Here is a 16,244-nt window from a genome sequence, read left to right as displayed (position 1 = left end):
CCTTCCAAGGGAAAAATCTCGATTCTCTGGACAACAGGAATAGATACATCCTTTACACTCTGCCCCCCGCCCCCCACTCTGCCGCCCCATTCTCCCTACTGTGTTTTTGATAGAAGGCAAACAAGTATTTACAGTTTATTTTCTTTGGTATAAGCCTAGGGGCAGATTTTCTGTGCTGCTGATTCAAGTCTGACCTGTAGGAGTAGAGAAATTATTATTTTTGTGGGAAAACTGAGTTCCTGAACCAAGAGGCCTCTTTCATCGTATTGGGAGAGAGGTGGGCTGAGAGAGTACTTTAATCAGACTTTCCAGTCTTTTTCCTGTCCTGCTTCATTTTTTAATCTGGCCTTCAACAAGAATGTTCTGGAGATTCTTTGCTGACATAAACACGAGCACTGCCCATTGTGTGTGTTAGTTACAAATGCTCCATTCAGTTCAAATCACTTCCAAGGAAGGATCAGTTTAACCGTAAAAGAGAGTTTACAGTGGGTTGTATGTTCATCAGAGTTTTCTGGTAACTGATCAAATCTACTGCCACAAAAATAAGTTAGAGGAGAGATATTAAATATCATTCTTGCTTTATCTCCTTTCCTACACTGTGAGGGTGGGAATGAAGTGGCAGAGCTGCAGGTCTTGAAAACGAATGTCCCCTCTCTTGAAAGAAATGTTCTTAGAGGGTGGCCTGAATTGTTTTCCTTTAAGATTTTCTAGAGTGAACAGATGTAACAATTTTCTATAATTTGCCTTGGTGCAGATGCTGAAAGAGAGCATTCACAATAAAATATATGCAGTATATGTAATTTCAGCTGGATGTTCTGGGGTTTTAAAGTAAAAATGTGTACCTGCAAGCTGTTTTATGGTGTCTCAGTCATAATTATCTTTGTTACACAGAAGGCTACAACTGCAACTCCTCCCTCATGTGCAAGCATTCCAAAAATATCTCAATAATTTTGTGTATTTTGCAAGGCGCAGTGTTCTCTTTGTGCTTAGCTTAGGAAGCACGTTAGAATGTTTAATTTGTCTTTGTGATGAATTTACGAAGTAATCACACCAATGGGGAGGATGGTGGGTAATCCGTGGAAGAAACACTTGCCAAAGGTACAGCAACGAGAGTGGGTTTCAAGGAATAAACGCTGCAAAATAGCTCCGGCTACAACTCTGACAAGCACAACCGAGACAATGCTTATTTATTGCAACCACGTTATTATGTTGATAAAATGGGAGACAAGTGGTGGAAAAGGTGGATCAAAGCCTTAGCAGCAGCTTGATACCTGTCTCTAGGGAGTCTGTGCTTATGCTTGCAGCATTCCTCAGGGGATGGATAAGGAGAGGGGCTGGGCAGCATTGCGAAGCCAACTCCCCAGACAGTCAAGGAGCTAATAATGGTCGGCTGCATATGTCCTCTCCGAGCTCAATGATTGAACTTCCCTCTGACTGTCAGCCCAATTCACTGACTACCTCATCTGTCCCAGCTGCACAGAAATCTATTTCCCAGAGCAATTAAAAAGTGCGATGCTCCACGTGCCTTTCGCCCCCGCACATGGACTAGTACATGGTTCAATATTTACCATTAGGGTTCCACTGGTCCTCTCCACCCAATACGAACAAGAAGTTCTCTACCTCCACGACACAGTGGTGGGCACTGTTGTATGGCATAACTGGAATTAAGAAGAAGAAGAAGAAGGAGAAAAAAGATGCATGAAATTTCCAATCGTAGGACGTGATATCTTGACATGCTTGTCATTTGCTTCCACCAATGCGTATAAAATGTGAGACCAAGTTAGAAGGCGGAGGGGGGCGCGCAGGCAGCCGAGCAGGGCACCCACCGGTCCAGAGAGCCATACACCGTGGCTCAGTGGCGTGTTCCCAGTGGTTTCAAATCCAACCCCTTTGGATTAATTTGACATAATGGTATTCCAGAAATTAGCCAAGAACAACCTGTTATGCATGCCTTTGATTCTCCGAGTTCTTCCCACCTGCCTGATAATAAGGATGGCATACCGAAACCATGACTGACACTCCCAGATGGCCAGGGCTGGGGGCTACCTCTTGGAAGAAGTAACCCTGAATCCACTTTGAGCCATTAAGATGTTTTGCCCAAACTTGGTTTGCTGGCAATCTTTGCATAAACAGACTCATGAAGCTTGGTAGCTTTCTATTCCACAGCAATGAGCAAGGCGAATTTCCATACAGTTTTAAGTTTTTAAATTAAGGTCCTGCTGATTTAATGCCTCCTCCAAATGTATATGCTTAATTTCCTGTACAATGCCATTAGCTGCACAATCACACATTTTCTATCTATCTGCTTAGGAGCTCTTCTGTAACAAAGATAAAAACTGTCAAGACCATCACAAATAACTGCTCGTCTCTCCCTTCTTTCTGTCCAAATGTGGTGGCTGTGAGGAGGGGCTGTTATTTAGAAAAGCCATCGAAGCTCGATTTCTCTGCATTTGTTCTCATTTACATTTATTTCCTTTCAGGAGACACATAGTGCCAGAACAGGCTGTCCCTGCCACCCTGTGTGTCTCTGCTATTATAATTTCATATGGTAAATGTAAACTTACACGGCATTAGTTATCTCACATGCAGTGGCTGGGCCCAGTGACATCAGGAGGAAAAATGATGTCCTTGTTCAGCTCATCATATGGGCACCTTAAATCTAGGTGAGGACAAATGGGGAGGTGATGTGCATGCTCAGGCAGGGAACTTATTGCTTGACACGGATCAACAGAGCACTTGAGAAACCAGTGCAGTGGGAAATCAATGTGAGTCAGGGCCAGCTCTTACTGTGTGCTCTTTTGCCAATGCTGAGAGCGACAGTGAGAGACTGCAAGGGAGAGAGGAGAGAGAGGAGGGCAGGGAGAGGGGCCGATCTTGCACCTGACTCATTTGGGGTGATATTTATTTATTTCATTTCATTTTGCTTTATTATCTTTTACTTTTCTCAGAAGTCACCTATGCAGGCTAAGATATGCAAATAAACCTAATAAGAAACTGGCATAGCTTTGAAACCTATAACAACTTCCGAAACAGCGAAATCAGATCATTTAAGCTTCTTACTAAAGGATTTGTGCGTTTTGATTATTTTAGCTATTTATTTATGTTTTGCTGTGAATGTTCATTGTGCTTGAACTTTTATCCACAAGGGAGAGGACATGGTTACATGAGCCTTTAGTTTTTGAGATAATGAAGAAATTGGGTGGGCAGTGGATTTGTACAGTTCAGGAATTAGGTCAGCTGACTTAGACAGTCATCTCAGGAGGACCCTTTAGACTCCCCAGACCTCCATTTCTCTGTTTGGAAAATGCTTTTCACTCTAAGGGACCTGAAGGATTGAATCCATCAGGGCAGAGTATATACTGGGTTCAATGAGCAACTAAGGTTGAATACATTTCCACCATCTTTTTTTTTTTTTTATTAACCCATCTTTTTTTTGTTACGGCACTTGTTCTAAAATACCAAAAACAAAACTAGGCAGCCCCAAATTATGCTGTGAACAGCCTGATGCTGTTCTAGTTTATCATAATATCATATGGTCAGTGTATGCTTCTATATATTGGCTGTAATCTCACATGCACCAGTTTGCCATGAGATACGAATGCGGGGATAGAAACCATTGATGATAATCAACTGACTTAATGACCACCACTCTTTGAATATTTACTTTATCTTCAGATCAGTTAAATGTCCAAATCTTACAAATAGTGAAGCATTGTATTATTTTTCTTTTAACCAGAAGTCTAGCTCTATAATAAAGCACAATCTTCCAAAAATAGAATCATGCTTGTATTTCGTTCTTGCCATTCATTGGCTTCCGTTCAGCAAGCAGAAATTAAGTGAAGGAAATAATACATGATTTATTTTTAAGCCTCTTTCTCATTTGAATACCTCTATTGTTATGCTTTCTGCAAACAAAACTATGGCACACAAGCTAACTGTTGAACTCTTCAAAATAAGAGAAAAGAAGGTAAAGTCCTATTTCAAGTAGGAAGATATCCTCATCTATTTACACATTTACTCTTGTTTTAAAACCTTGCATGCTGTATTTCTTGTTTGAGTATTTCAGTAGTCTCATTTCTGAATTACTGCCTTTTCTGAATTGTTTCTGTGGATTGAGAGGCTATAAATGCATATAAATAACTCCTTGAAATTACTCTGAATGTAAAATGGTCCTAAATTTATTAGAAGAAAATCTATATTGAATCAATGCTCGAGGTTTGCAAAAGCCCTGATTTCTTCGACTTCTGATTAAACCCAAAGGAAAGCAAAATAAATATGGCATTCAGCAACGGCAAACAAACTGTTCAAAATGGCACTGAGGACAGCACTTATTGATTATCTTTTAAATGACAATTAACACCTGCCAGGTCCTTTCCAGATTTCCGCAGAGGTGAAAAACCGTCTTGCCATCACTAGAAGGTATTTGAGGAGAAGTTTGTACTCCGTGTTCATATACAGCCCAGTGTGAGTTTTTAGCGTGTCAGTCAGTGAGTTAGAGGGAAAGGGTAAAGAGAAGCTAATCAGGATGAAATGAGATTAAAGGCTGTCTAATTTTACAGCAACTGTGATCCATCAGCCACTGTGAAAGTGACAGTGGAAATGAATGATGGAGACAGACAGGTGGGGCTGTACATTTCACTGATTTATCCTCAAATGCACTGGGCCTTATTTTATTGAGTGAACATGACCGCATTTATCATGACTGTCATCTAAACCCACTTCCCTCCATTTAAAAAGGTCACTTTACTCAGAGGGAGTAGGAGAGAGGCACTTTCAAATCAGATTTAAAATCCAATAACACGTGTTTATAAGGCCCTTTGTAAGAATTCTCAACTTTATTAAAGAAACCAGAAGCACTAGAAAGAAAGAGGGAAAAAGCCAGAAAATTGGAAAAGATGAAGCCCTTTATCGTCTGAGGGAACACATCCATTTAATCTCTAAATTTGAAGCAATTTGCATCATTTTTGCCTTTCTCGCTCAGCATTCTATTCTCATCTGGGAAATTAATTACAATATTTACATTTAATATTTTTAATTAAGAAGTAGGCAGCAGGTAATACTATTAAGCAGGTAAGACATTAAGTCACAGCATTTACTCTGCAGAATGACATTAATCATCACATGCTAAATAGAACTTAGCAACTGTCACAAGCCGAATATCTGCCATAATCACCTTATACACTTGTTGTTTTCCCATAATTTTAAGGCCATAAAAATCTCAGTTAAACAGAGTATTTTATTCTTCATTGTATAGGTGCAATATCATGTCTTGGGATAAAAATTGGTTTCTGTGGCTATGAAAAACTGAGAATCAAACCCTCATAGTATTTTGTGTTACTTTCCACCATAGTAACTACCACTGGCCACACATTTACTGTCTTCCAGGTACTGTGTGGTGTGGGTGGCTTTGCCTACATTATTTCATTTAACACTCACAGCTAACGACAAGTGAGACTTGACTCATCCATTTTATTTCTATAAGAAATACTGAGGCCTTGAAAGGTTAAGTAACTTTGTGAAGGTCATGCTCAGCTAGGAAATAGCAGAGAGAGAAGCCAAACATGGGGATATCTGGATCCCAAACCACGCTCTTATCCATTTCACTCTACTGATTTTCAATAGGTATGTTCATCCAACCAGCAAGTAATTACTGAGTACCTGTGTGTTCAATGACGGTTTCCTGAAATTGTGTATAATTTTTATATTGAATCATATTTTAAATGTGTTTATCGGCTTGATATTTAAGGGAATCCTTAAGTAAAACAAGTAGACACTCCTTACTTCTTTTTAAATTTATAAGTCTGGATATTCAGATAGTTTTTAAAAAGTAGGGTGCAGTTGTTTGATGGAACAAAAAAACTGAACAGATCAGCCAGTTAAGGAGGGGTTAAGTCTATTAGCAGAAGGTTTTTGGTTTTTCTTTTTAAACAATTAGGGCTTATTTCAATCTTGCAAGCAAGGTTTGAAATATCTTGAACACAGAGGCTCTTTTCTTGATGTTTAAAATTTCTAGTGGGTTTGTTTGTATCGATGAAGACCGTATCCTGCTAGAGAGCCACACTATTCTATTCTCCCCATATTTTGATATCTAAAGAAGGTATTTTATACCTGAAAAATGCAGAAACTTACAAACAGTCATGAACAACCAGAGGAGAGATTGCATAGGGCTGTGCCAAGAATACTGGATTGCTAAATAAATGGCTGCTGAATATTTATCATCTAGATACACCATTTATAAGGGTCTTGACTTCCTTTTGGCCACAAATGCATAGCATTGAAAAACTGTCAAAATAACACATTTCTCACTTTTTTTTTAAAACAGTAAGCAATACCTATGGTAAAAGTAAAAGAAAATGTAAAAAACAATGTACAGGACCAAGAAGTTTCCCTCTCATCCCTTTCCCCGTCTTTTAATTTTCTACCACAGAGGCCACCCTGTTACTATGGTCTTGGGTTTCCGTAAAGACTTTTATTTAACACAAATAGTAATACTGTTCAGTACCTTGTTTTTTTCCACTTAACCATTCATTCATTCCCCATTCATCAAATATTTGTTGACCTGCTGCTCTATGCCAGGCAATTATTCTATGTGCTGGGAGGTCCTGGTTAGCAGCATCAAGGAACCGTCTAGTCAATGGAAACACAAAATAAACACAAAATAGATCAAGAGGCGCTTTTGTGTCAAATGACATTGAGAAAAAGTAAAGCAGGGTCAGGGGAAAGGGAGTGAGGGGTGGTGAATTTTGTTAGTGGTCAGGGAAGGCTTTTCTGAGTAGATGACTTCTGAGCAGAGCACTGACCAACATGGGAGAGGGACCCACGCTGGATGTAGGTGCAGGGAATAGCAAGCACCAAGGCTGGAGACACAAGCATGGAACTATTAAGACCAGGAGCCGAGAGAGCCGAGATGAGGCCTGGCAAGGAGGTCAAGGGCAGATGCGATGGTGTCACAGGCGTGGTCAAATGATAACCCTTGAAGCGTCTTCCACCGCATTCTTTTTAACATCTCTGCAGTGTTCCATTTGATGGATAGCCTATAATTTATCCAGTCCCTTCTGACGGCTATTTATTTGTTCAATCAACAAATATTTACTGAATACTCGCTGTGTGCCAGATACTGCTCTGGGTGCTGATAATACAGCAGTGAACGAAGCAGACAAGATCCCTCATCTCAAAGAGGGATCATGAATAAGGGGAAAGACCAGCACAAACAAATGGATGGTGAATAGGGACATTGTCAGATGGTGATGGCAAATATAAAGAGACATGAAATGCAGGATGTGCTAGAGGGTGAGCGCCTGTTGCTACACTAGCTGGGACCATCAGGAAGGCATCTCTGTGGGGTGACATTTGAGCTAGGATCTGAAGGACGAGAGGAGAAAACAAGGCGGTGGTGGTGGTGGTTGTGTATTTGCAGAGGTCCCTGGAATGGGCAGGAAATGTGCCTGAGAAGCAGAGAGAAGGGCTGTATATCTGGAGCATCAAGAATAAAGGGCACAGAGGCACGAACCCAGATGAGGAGGCTGGCAGGCATGGGGTCTCGTGGGTGTGGATTTTATTTCAAGTGATGGAAAGGCATTGGTGGAGATCTTTTTTTTTTTGCATGGGCAGGCACCGGGATTCGAACCCGGGTCTCAGGCATGGCAGGAAGAACTCTTGCCACTGAGCCACCATCGTACAACCCATTGGTGGAGCTTTAAGGAGCAGAATGACACGGTTTGACTTATGTTTTAGAAGGATGACTCTGATTACACCTTGATGCTGTCGGGGTGCAGGAGGGAACCAAAGAGGATCAGGAGGGGTCTCCTTCTGTGGTCTGGGTGAGAGATGATGGAGGCTGATGCGGAGGCGCCCCCCTGGAAGCAGAGCAGGGGATGGAAGTCGGCCACGTGCTGAAGGCTGCTCCCAGTACAAACAGCGCTGGGCAGAAGGTTCCCGGAGGCACATACAATACATGTGTGCAGTTTATCTGTAGGATGAATTCCTCCAAGAGAAATTTCTGGGCCAAAGGATGGGAGCATATTACATTTTGACTGAAAATTGCCAAGCTGTAACCATTTTTACATTTGTACCTTTGCCAATACAATTGACTAGGTGAAAAATTGGTATCTAGTTACAATTTAAATTTATATTTAAAATTATGATCGAGGTTGAGCACCTTTTCGTACATTTAAAATCCATTTGTGTTTTCCACAGTTTCCTGTTGGGTTTTGATTTCATAATTTATGTTACCTATAATTCCATGTTTTCTGTTTTTAAAGTATTCTTTTCTATGGAGTTGTCTAAACTGCTTAAACAAATGATGATATTTTGGAAGTGTGATATTGCTAGAATATATATTTGTGAAATATTTACTCATTGAAGCAAATTCAAATAGCAATTACATGCTGGTGAAAACAAATAGAACCTGGTAAAAACGCTTTACACCGATAATATTGAATAAGTGTACCCTGCCATGGGCTTGTGGAGGTTTTTACAATATCTTCAACTTTATTGAAAGTGCAGTTGAGAGACATAAATGTTGAGGCATTTACTGGTTAGCTTAATCCTACTATTCAGTCTTTCTGCAAGGAATCTAGCAACGTAGTCAATGCACCCCTACATATGAAAGCAGACACACGGTGAAAGGCCTTTTACTTAGCAGGTGCTCAGTAAATATTTATTGAATAAATAACCCAAGGAAAAGGTACTGTTATTTTTTTTAATTTTCTATTATGTTTGGACTACTACGCCTGCAAACCACAAATAAATAGCAATGGTTTACAGATTTGGGAGTAATTTGATGACTATAGATAGACTGGAAAATTAAGCTCCCTAAGAGATTCGTATGGTCTGAATCCAGTGATGATTTGGTTGGGGTCCTGAATTAACCCAAAGGTTGCCAGCACTTTCTCTCCTACCCTCAACTTCTTCTGCACACACTCAGCCAGAAGTCTCCCATTGGAGACAAAGTTATGTGAGTTCAAGATATATACATTCTGGAAAAAATATATATATGCATCAGGTTTTGGGAGCTGTGAATGGAGGACTCACAGTGGCGAGAGAGAGAACATGTAAACTGAAAAATAGAACACAGAGAGCTCTAAGAGAAGAGCACGAGGGAGGAAATGACTAAAACTTCAGGGAGAAAGTGAGGCTTAAGTTAAATCTAAGGATAAAAAGGGATTTTCCAGCCTGTCACAGCTGCAAAAGTCATTATCAATAAAAGGAACATTATTCAGCAAATATTTATTGAGCTCCAACTATGTGCCTGCCAGCCTTGGGTTAAGTCCTAGTGATATTATTTTCATTACATTATTTTCTAAAAACAGATTATTGAAATTTGATTAATTTCTAAAATGTTCTCCTATTATGATCATTATAACAATTTCAACTATTTTAGTGGGTCATGGAGGCTAGGAGAAATGTGGGGAATACGGGAGCAAATAAAAGGAATAGTTTATTATCTGCAAGGTACTTTCAGACAACCATCCTAATCCCCTGTTCAATCCCTCTCCTGAGCACCCTCTCCTTGGATGAACCAGCCATCATGGCCTCTGCTCTAATTAAATCTCTCTCAACATTTGTAGCCACGAATAGTTCTGGAAGCAGTTGGTAGCATTATCGGAACTGTGAGTGATACTTTTGCTCCTTTTAAATTGCTGACCATGCCTACTCCATCTGCTTCAGTCTGTTAGTGGTTCTATTGCGCTGATTTGATTTCAAAGAATATTTCACTTCAAGGATTCAGGAGAAATCCATACAAATCTACATGTATGGTTTATGTCCAATAGGACACTAGAGCAGTCGGGCTGGGCCATCAAGATCAAATTGAGTTAACAGCTCATAACAAGAGGAATTCAAGTGTAATCCATCATATTAGGAGATGAGGCCAAGGTGAGTGGTCAGGGCAATGAGGAGGTACCTAGAGCCGCTTTTGAGAAGGTCTAACATCTGTATCGCTGGGATAAAGTAGGGAACTAGAGTTGTGTAGGCCAGAAGAGAGAAACACATAGGGCAATATGATGAATATGGAAAATCCCTTTTCTTCTTTCTTTGGTACTGTATTTTACTGCAAAACTAGCATTCTCTGAATGTTAGGTATTATTTATTTATGAATATGCTTCTGAGTGTGTGTGAATATTGGCACTTCTCCTGTCTTGGAGTTTAGGCCAAGTCACTAATACTGCAGCTAATCTAAAGATACATGCCAGGCCATCTATGTAGGACTTGCTAAAATATAGCCCCCAAACTGGTTCTGAAGGGGTTGTGTGTGCATGTGTGTGTGTGTGTGTGTGCATGCATGCCTCTGTAGTCTTCCTATACAGTGATGAAGAAGAAAATCTGTAGGGTTTTTTTTTTTTAAGAGAAAGTTTGTGGGAGATTGTGGGAGTACTGTGCATTTTACATCCATAGGACTTGAAGAGAATGCTTCCCCCGCTCCTCACCTCCCACCCCAAAGGCAAATGACAGAATCTTCAGAGACTAAAGAAGAAAGTGTTGGAAGAATTCTTGGGTCATGCGTTTCTTCTGTACCTCCTGGAGATTGGCAGGTATAGGGAAAAGTCTGAAGGCAAGAGGAGTTGTCTGAGAAGCGAAGTGTGAAGGGAGAGTGTGGGGTGGGAGAGGCCTTCGCTTCTGGATTTGGTGAAGCAGAGGTTACCCAGGGGCTTCCTTTGTGCTGAGGAGACCTGCTTCCTGTGGGCTAGGGCTGTCCTGAACGGATCACCCACCCAGGAGGAAGAGCGGTCAGATAAGACCCTAACAGAAGGTGAGTGGTGGATAGTCCGGGGTGCAGGGAAGTGGTTCAGTGAGGAGTCTTCAGAGAGGTGCTCCCAATAGAGCCCATAAAAGCAGCTCATCAGAAAACAGCTCTATAGCATCTGCTTCCTAAAGAACGCGAAAGCTAGGTATGACAAACACCAGACAAATAAGAGCTTTCCTCTCTTTGCCTCCCTTTCCTCCAGTCCTATCCGTGGGGGGGCCAGATTCAATCAGCATGACTGATTTCCTCGAGGGCAGGTCAGCCTTATACATGCTTATGTCACCAGACATGTGCAGAAAAGTGTTAAAGTATCAGACTTGAGACTGCTACGCTTAGAAAGGCCTGATTACCAGGTTAGCCCCTGCATGGTATTTGGGAACTTGGATTTCAGTAAAGTTCCTATCGTTCCCCAAACTGATAGGGGGGCTCACTGTGCCTAAACTGTTTTTTCACACAAATATCATTTACAACGAGCACTTGTTTTCCTTCTGGGAGTCTTGAATTTTGATACGTGCTAAGCAGAGAGCACCTACGTGACCAACCCTTAATGACAACCCTGGGCACTGATTTTCTAATGAGCTTCACGGAAGACAGCATGTCATATGTGTTGTCTCCACGCATTGCTGTAGGAAATCCTCTGGGACTCCACTGGAAGAGGACATTTGGAGGAGGCTCAGGCCTGGTTTCCCCATCTTTACCCAATGTGACTTTTCCTTTTGCTGATCTTGCTTTCTATCCCTTTGCTGTAATAAATCATAGCTGTGAGTATGAGTATTTGCTAAGTGCTGAGTCTTGTGAGTCCTCCTAAAGAATCACCAGACCTGAAGCTGGTCTTGGGGACCCTTGATTCAAAAGGAGACAGAGAAATTTCAATTGTGTTTAGAAAATAAGGTTTTGATTTAATGACCAAAAATTCTGGGGAGAGAAGAGACATCCAACAGAGACGGTTTAAAAATCAGTGGTTGGAACAAATCAAGTTGTTTTCAGTTGGCCCTAAATGTGAAACTTGTTCTTTCTGGATATATGTTTTTACGACAAGAGGAATTGTTCTTGATATGCAAGTGTTGCTTAGATGCCTGAGAAAGACTTTTAGCTGGAGAAGCATGGTCTGCAGATGTCCTTTGGTTGGAGTTAAGGTGCAAATCTTTCCTGAGAATCCTTTCGTATCCAACCCTCCCAACAGAGGTGTGAGAGGACTTACCAGAGAAATTGACACTGCAGCCCCTTTTATTTTGGGAGGAAATTTGCAATCTAGTTGAGACACTCATACCAACACATCTAAGATCATCTGGAAAGAATAAATGGTGAAGGAGTTTTGTGACAATGAAATCTAAAGAAGGGAGAAGTCAACGGGTCTTGGCTTAGTCAAGTACTGATGTGCCACCTTCAATTCCTCCCTAGCTTTTATATTCTTCTGTTTTCCTTGTGGGTGTTTCCTCATCTTTAAAAAAACAAAAGAAAGGGCAAACTTCTTTTTTTTTAAATTTTTATGAATACAACCAATCAACCTAGAACACGAACATTCTTAACATATGAACATTCCATACTTGGTGTGCTATCAATGGCTCACAATATCATCACATAGTTGTATATTCATCACCATGATCACTTCACTTACATTTACATCACTCCAGAAAAAGAAATAAGAAGAAGAAAGAAAAAGCCCATACATACCATACCCCTTAAACCTCCCTTCCACTAGTATTTCCCTCTACCCAATTTATTTTAACATTTGTTCCTCTTATTATTTATTTATTTTTAATCCATATGTTTTACTCATCTGTCTATATCACAGATAAAGGAGCATCAGAACAAGGTTTTCACAATCACACAGTCACTTGGGCAAACTTCTTTGATCCTGCCCCTTCTAACTACCACTAGGGCACCCTATTACCTGGGCCATGAGGCTGGGTCCATGATGACAGCCTTGGACTCAAGTGAGTGATGGCCATGGGATGGTCACAAGAACCCAGCCAGGCCCTTCACAGGTGCTTTTCAAATAGGAGCTGACAGCAAGAACCCTTTCTTTTCTGGTCATGGATCATGGAAGCTATGTCCTCCCCACCTGGAGAGGCAGGTCTGAGTGAAGGAGATCATGCAGTAAGGAGAAATGATACCTACAGAGAGACACTCTAATAGGATCTTGAGGTATGTTTCTTAGCCATCCCTAAGGCCAGTGCCATCTGCCTCTTGGTTTTATGTGGCCCAGTACATTCTCTTTCTTCTGTGGACCTTTCCAATAGCCCCCTAACAGTTTTCATTCTTGTATTCCTGTCCCCCTTTTGTTTTATTCCTCCCTAAGCAGTCAGAATGAACCTTCTAAAACTTAAGTTCAGATGATGACATTCACTCCTATTCTGTCCCTCCTTTACTCCTCCTTCTCCTTAGAATAAATTTAATAGTTTTCAGAATGGCCTACAGGAATGGTATGTTCTGGCCCCCGGCTTCCACTCTCCTCATTGCTAATACTCCACCAGATACACTGCTTCCCTGCTGTTTCCTCAACCCCCAAACATGTTCTTATTTTATGGATTTTGCTAGTCTCCCTACTCCATATGTTTTTCCTTCAAATATTCTCATGGCTTGTTCTTTCCCTTTATTCAGGTGTCTACTAGAGAGAGAGGCTGTCCCTTACGATCCCATTAAAAAAAGGTCTCCCCTGTCACCTTACCTTGCCATGCCTAACATTGCATAATTTTTTGTTTGTTTGTTGTACTAGAATATTAACTGCACAAGGCAGGAAAGGAACGTCTTGCTAATCACTAAATCCCCAGTGCCCAGAAAAAGGTCTTGCACATAGCAGTTGTCCAATAAATATTTGTCAAATGAATGAAACATAGTCCATTATATTTAATTGGATTTCTGTTACTTGCAACCAAAATGTTCTATATGTTTAAATTTCAAAGTAATTTGATTAAGGTGAAATCATCTTTCAATAAGCATGTAACTTTAGCTACTTGGTTCAATATTTGGAGATTTATGTATAATTTGCCTCTTATCATAGAAGGCAGTATAATGTCATACAGACCTAAGTTTGATATCATTTAACTGTTTGAGTTTAGGTGTCTCAATTTTCTTCATCAGTAACATGTGGATTATAATATCTATCTCACAGGGCTATTGTCAGAATTCAATTAAGTTGGATAACTTACATAACGTACCAAACTCATTACAGGCGTACTATAAAAGTTAGTTCCTTTATTGTCACCTTTCCCTAGTTTCTCCACCAAATATTCTCACCTTGATTAATTTTACAAGGCACAAAACATCTCCAAAGTTCCTTCACTCACTATATTAACTTGCTGATATATAAAAGGATTAAATTGTTAAAGCATGAATCTGATAGAGAACTAAATCAAAATGTTGTACTGACTTAGGTAGGAATGTATAGTTCCCAGAAGATGATCTCATCTGATCATGTCCGTAGGATGAAGTGACACTAGCCCCCCCAAATTTCAAGTTATATGATGATGCTTAAAGTGGCTTAAACTCTTTTCCTAACAATACACAACACAGGAGAAGGATAAGAGACTTCATTTAATTTTAACAAGCATATATAACACCTATTATGTGTTGTGCTTGAAACAGCTAGGACAGTCCCTGACTCTCAGAGCTCACATCCAGTGGAGGAACAATTTACCTGCACGTGCAAATGTGACACAAAGCAGACTCTAGTGGGCGAAGTGCTAGAAGGCCAAAGTACAGAGAAGGATGAGGTAAGAGAAGAGGGTTTTTTTTTTTTTTCAGTTCATGTTGGAAAATGTTAACTAAAGGTGGACTTGTGTTGGGCCTTAGAAGGGAGGGTGGGAAAATGGACACATGGGGAGGAGCTCTGGGAATTTCAGTCAATGCCATTTGTGTGCAAGCAGGCTCGGTGGCTGAGGAGTTGTTAGCAGCTTGGTGGGGTTGGGATGTAAAGTGAGTTTTGAGTAGCAATGGGATGTAAAGCTGGAAAAATCATGAGAGATAAGGTGGCAGAGGTCCCTGAATAAGAAAAAGTCTGCTGCTCTTAGTAGAGAGACCTGGAAGAATTTAAGGAGGGACATAATGCATGAACAGTGCGAAAGACAAATAGATTGAGTCCTGACAGCCTATTAACATTCCTTCATCACCTGGGTTTGCTGCTAAACTAAAAGCCACAACGTATAAACTCAATGTATAAAATGTATAAACTCAATGAAAGAAAGATCTATAAATATGTGCAAGTTTAGAAAAATTAAATAGTCACGTGGAAAGGTAAGAGACACAGAAATGGGAGAGAGGGACCCCAAAAGGGGAAAAAACAAAGAGCATGAACTTAAACCTAACAATGTGCCTATGTATTACTCGGAGAGGGGGAGTAGGCAAGACCAGGTTTATATAGCAAAAGGGAAGAAGAAAGGGAGAAATCCTAATAACTAAGAAACCAGATATTGTTATTGCAATCAAGGCTTTCATTCAAACATCACTCCCATGAGGCAAAGCGGAGTAGCATTACATCCGTCCTGCGGAATGAAGAAACCTCTATGCGCTGTCACCTAATACAACTTGAATCACTATTTAAAGCTCTTCCTCTTCAATAAAATAGCTAATGAATTGTCTTCTTTTCTCAGGAAAAGGTTTGGAGCATCAAACGCAACAGGAAGGCCTGCAAGCCACGGAACCTGCCTCCTTTTCGCTGTCCCTCATCCTCTCGCCCTCACTTCCCTCTTGACTCAGCTTGTATTCCATCTCTCAGCTCAGTGATCCTTTCCTGGCACACAGAGTCAGCTCTCCTTCCCCTTTCTCCACGCTTTATACTGCCTCGCAAAATCAAATCTCGGTTATATCCAGCTCCCCTCTTCTCCATGCTGACACCCACACAAATGCATATAGCCGGAGAAAGTTGTTCCACCATGTGAACAGGCCTCATTCTTAATTCTGAAATTCTCCCCATGCTTGCCTATACCTGTCACTATCTCCTTCTCTTAAATCAAGGGTTAACACACTATGACTCATGGGCCAAATCTGGCCCACGGCCTTCTGTTGTAAATAAAGTTTTATTGGAACACAGTCATGCCCATCCATTTGTGGACAGTCTATGGCTGCTTTTGCACTCCAGCGGCTGAGCTGAATAGCTGCAACAAAAGCCTAATGGCCTGCAAAGCCTAAAATGTTTACTATTTTGCACTTTACAGAAAACGTCTGCTGACCCCTGTGAATAGCCATTTAACACCTTGCTTACACTATTCACATGTCCAACACCTGTTCCTTGATTTGCTTTTAGCTGATAACCTTGTTTTCCATTTCACTAAGAAAATAGGAACATTTAGAAAATAACTCCCACTGGCTCCCAGCTTTATACCTACCAGATTATTTGCATCAGTATACATACTCTCTGCCTCTCCTTTTCTATTGTATATGGACTGCCCATGCTTATCTGAAAAGTCAAACTTTCCATTTGTATACTAGGTCCGATTCCCTCTCAAACACTCCAGGATATTTTTTCCCACCAATTTTATCATGTCTTGCCTCATTAATT

General features: G+C 40.7%; 1 protein-coding gene across 1 annotated transcript in view; it reads right to left on the bottom strand.

Moving 5' to 3' along the window:
* Positions 1-16,244, bottom strand: part of KLHL14 (kelch like family member 14) — a 99,426-nt gene that overhangs the window by 26,962 nt on the left and 56,220 nt on the right. Inside the window, exon 4 of the mRNA XM_077135686.1 lies at positions 1,569-1,658. Within this exon, the coding sequence (XP_076991801.1) occupies positions 1,569-1,658 (90 nt within the window). The remainder of the gene's footprint in view (positions 1-1,568; positions 1,659-16,244) is intronic.

The sequence above is a fragment of the Tamandua tetradactyla genome, chromosome 18 (assembly GCF_023851605.1).
Source record: "Tamandua tetradactyla isolate mTamTet1 chromosome 18, mTamTet1.pri, whole genome shotgun sequence".
Classification (NCBI taxonomy): Eukaryota; Metazoa; Chordata; class Mammalia; order Pilosa; family Myrmecophagidae; genus Tamandua; species Tamandua tetradactyla.
Note: the sequence above shows the minus strand (reverse complement) of the source record. Positions and strands in the feature narration are given on the sequence as shown.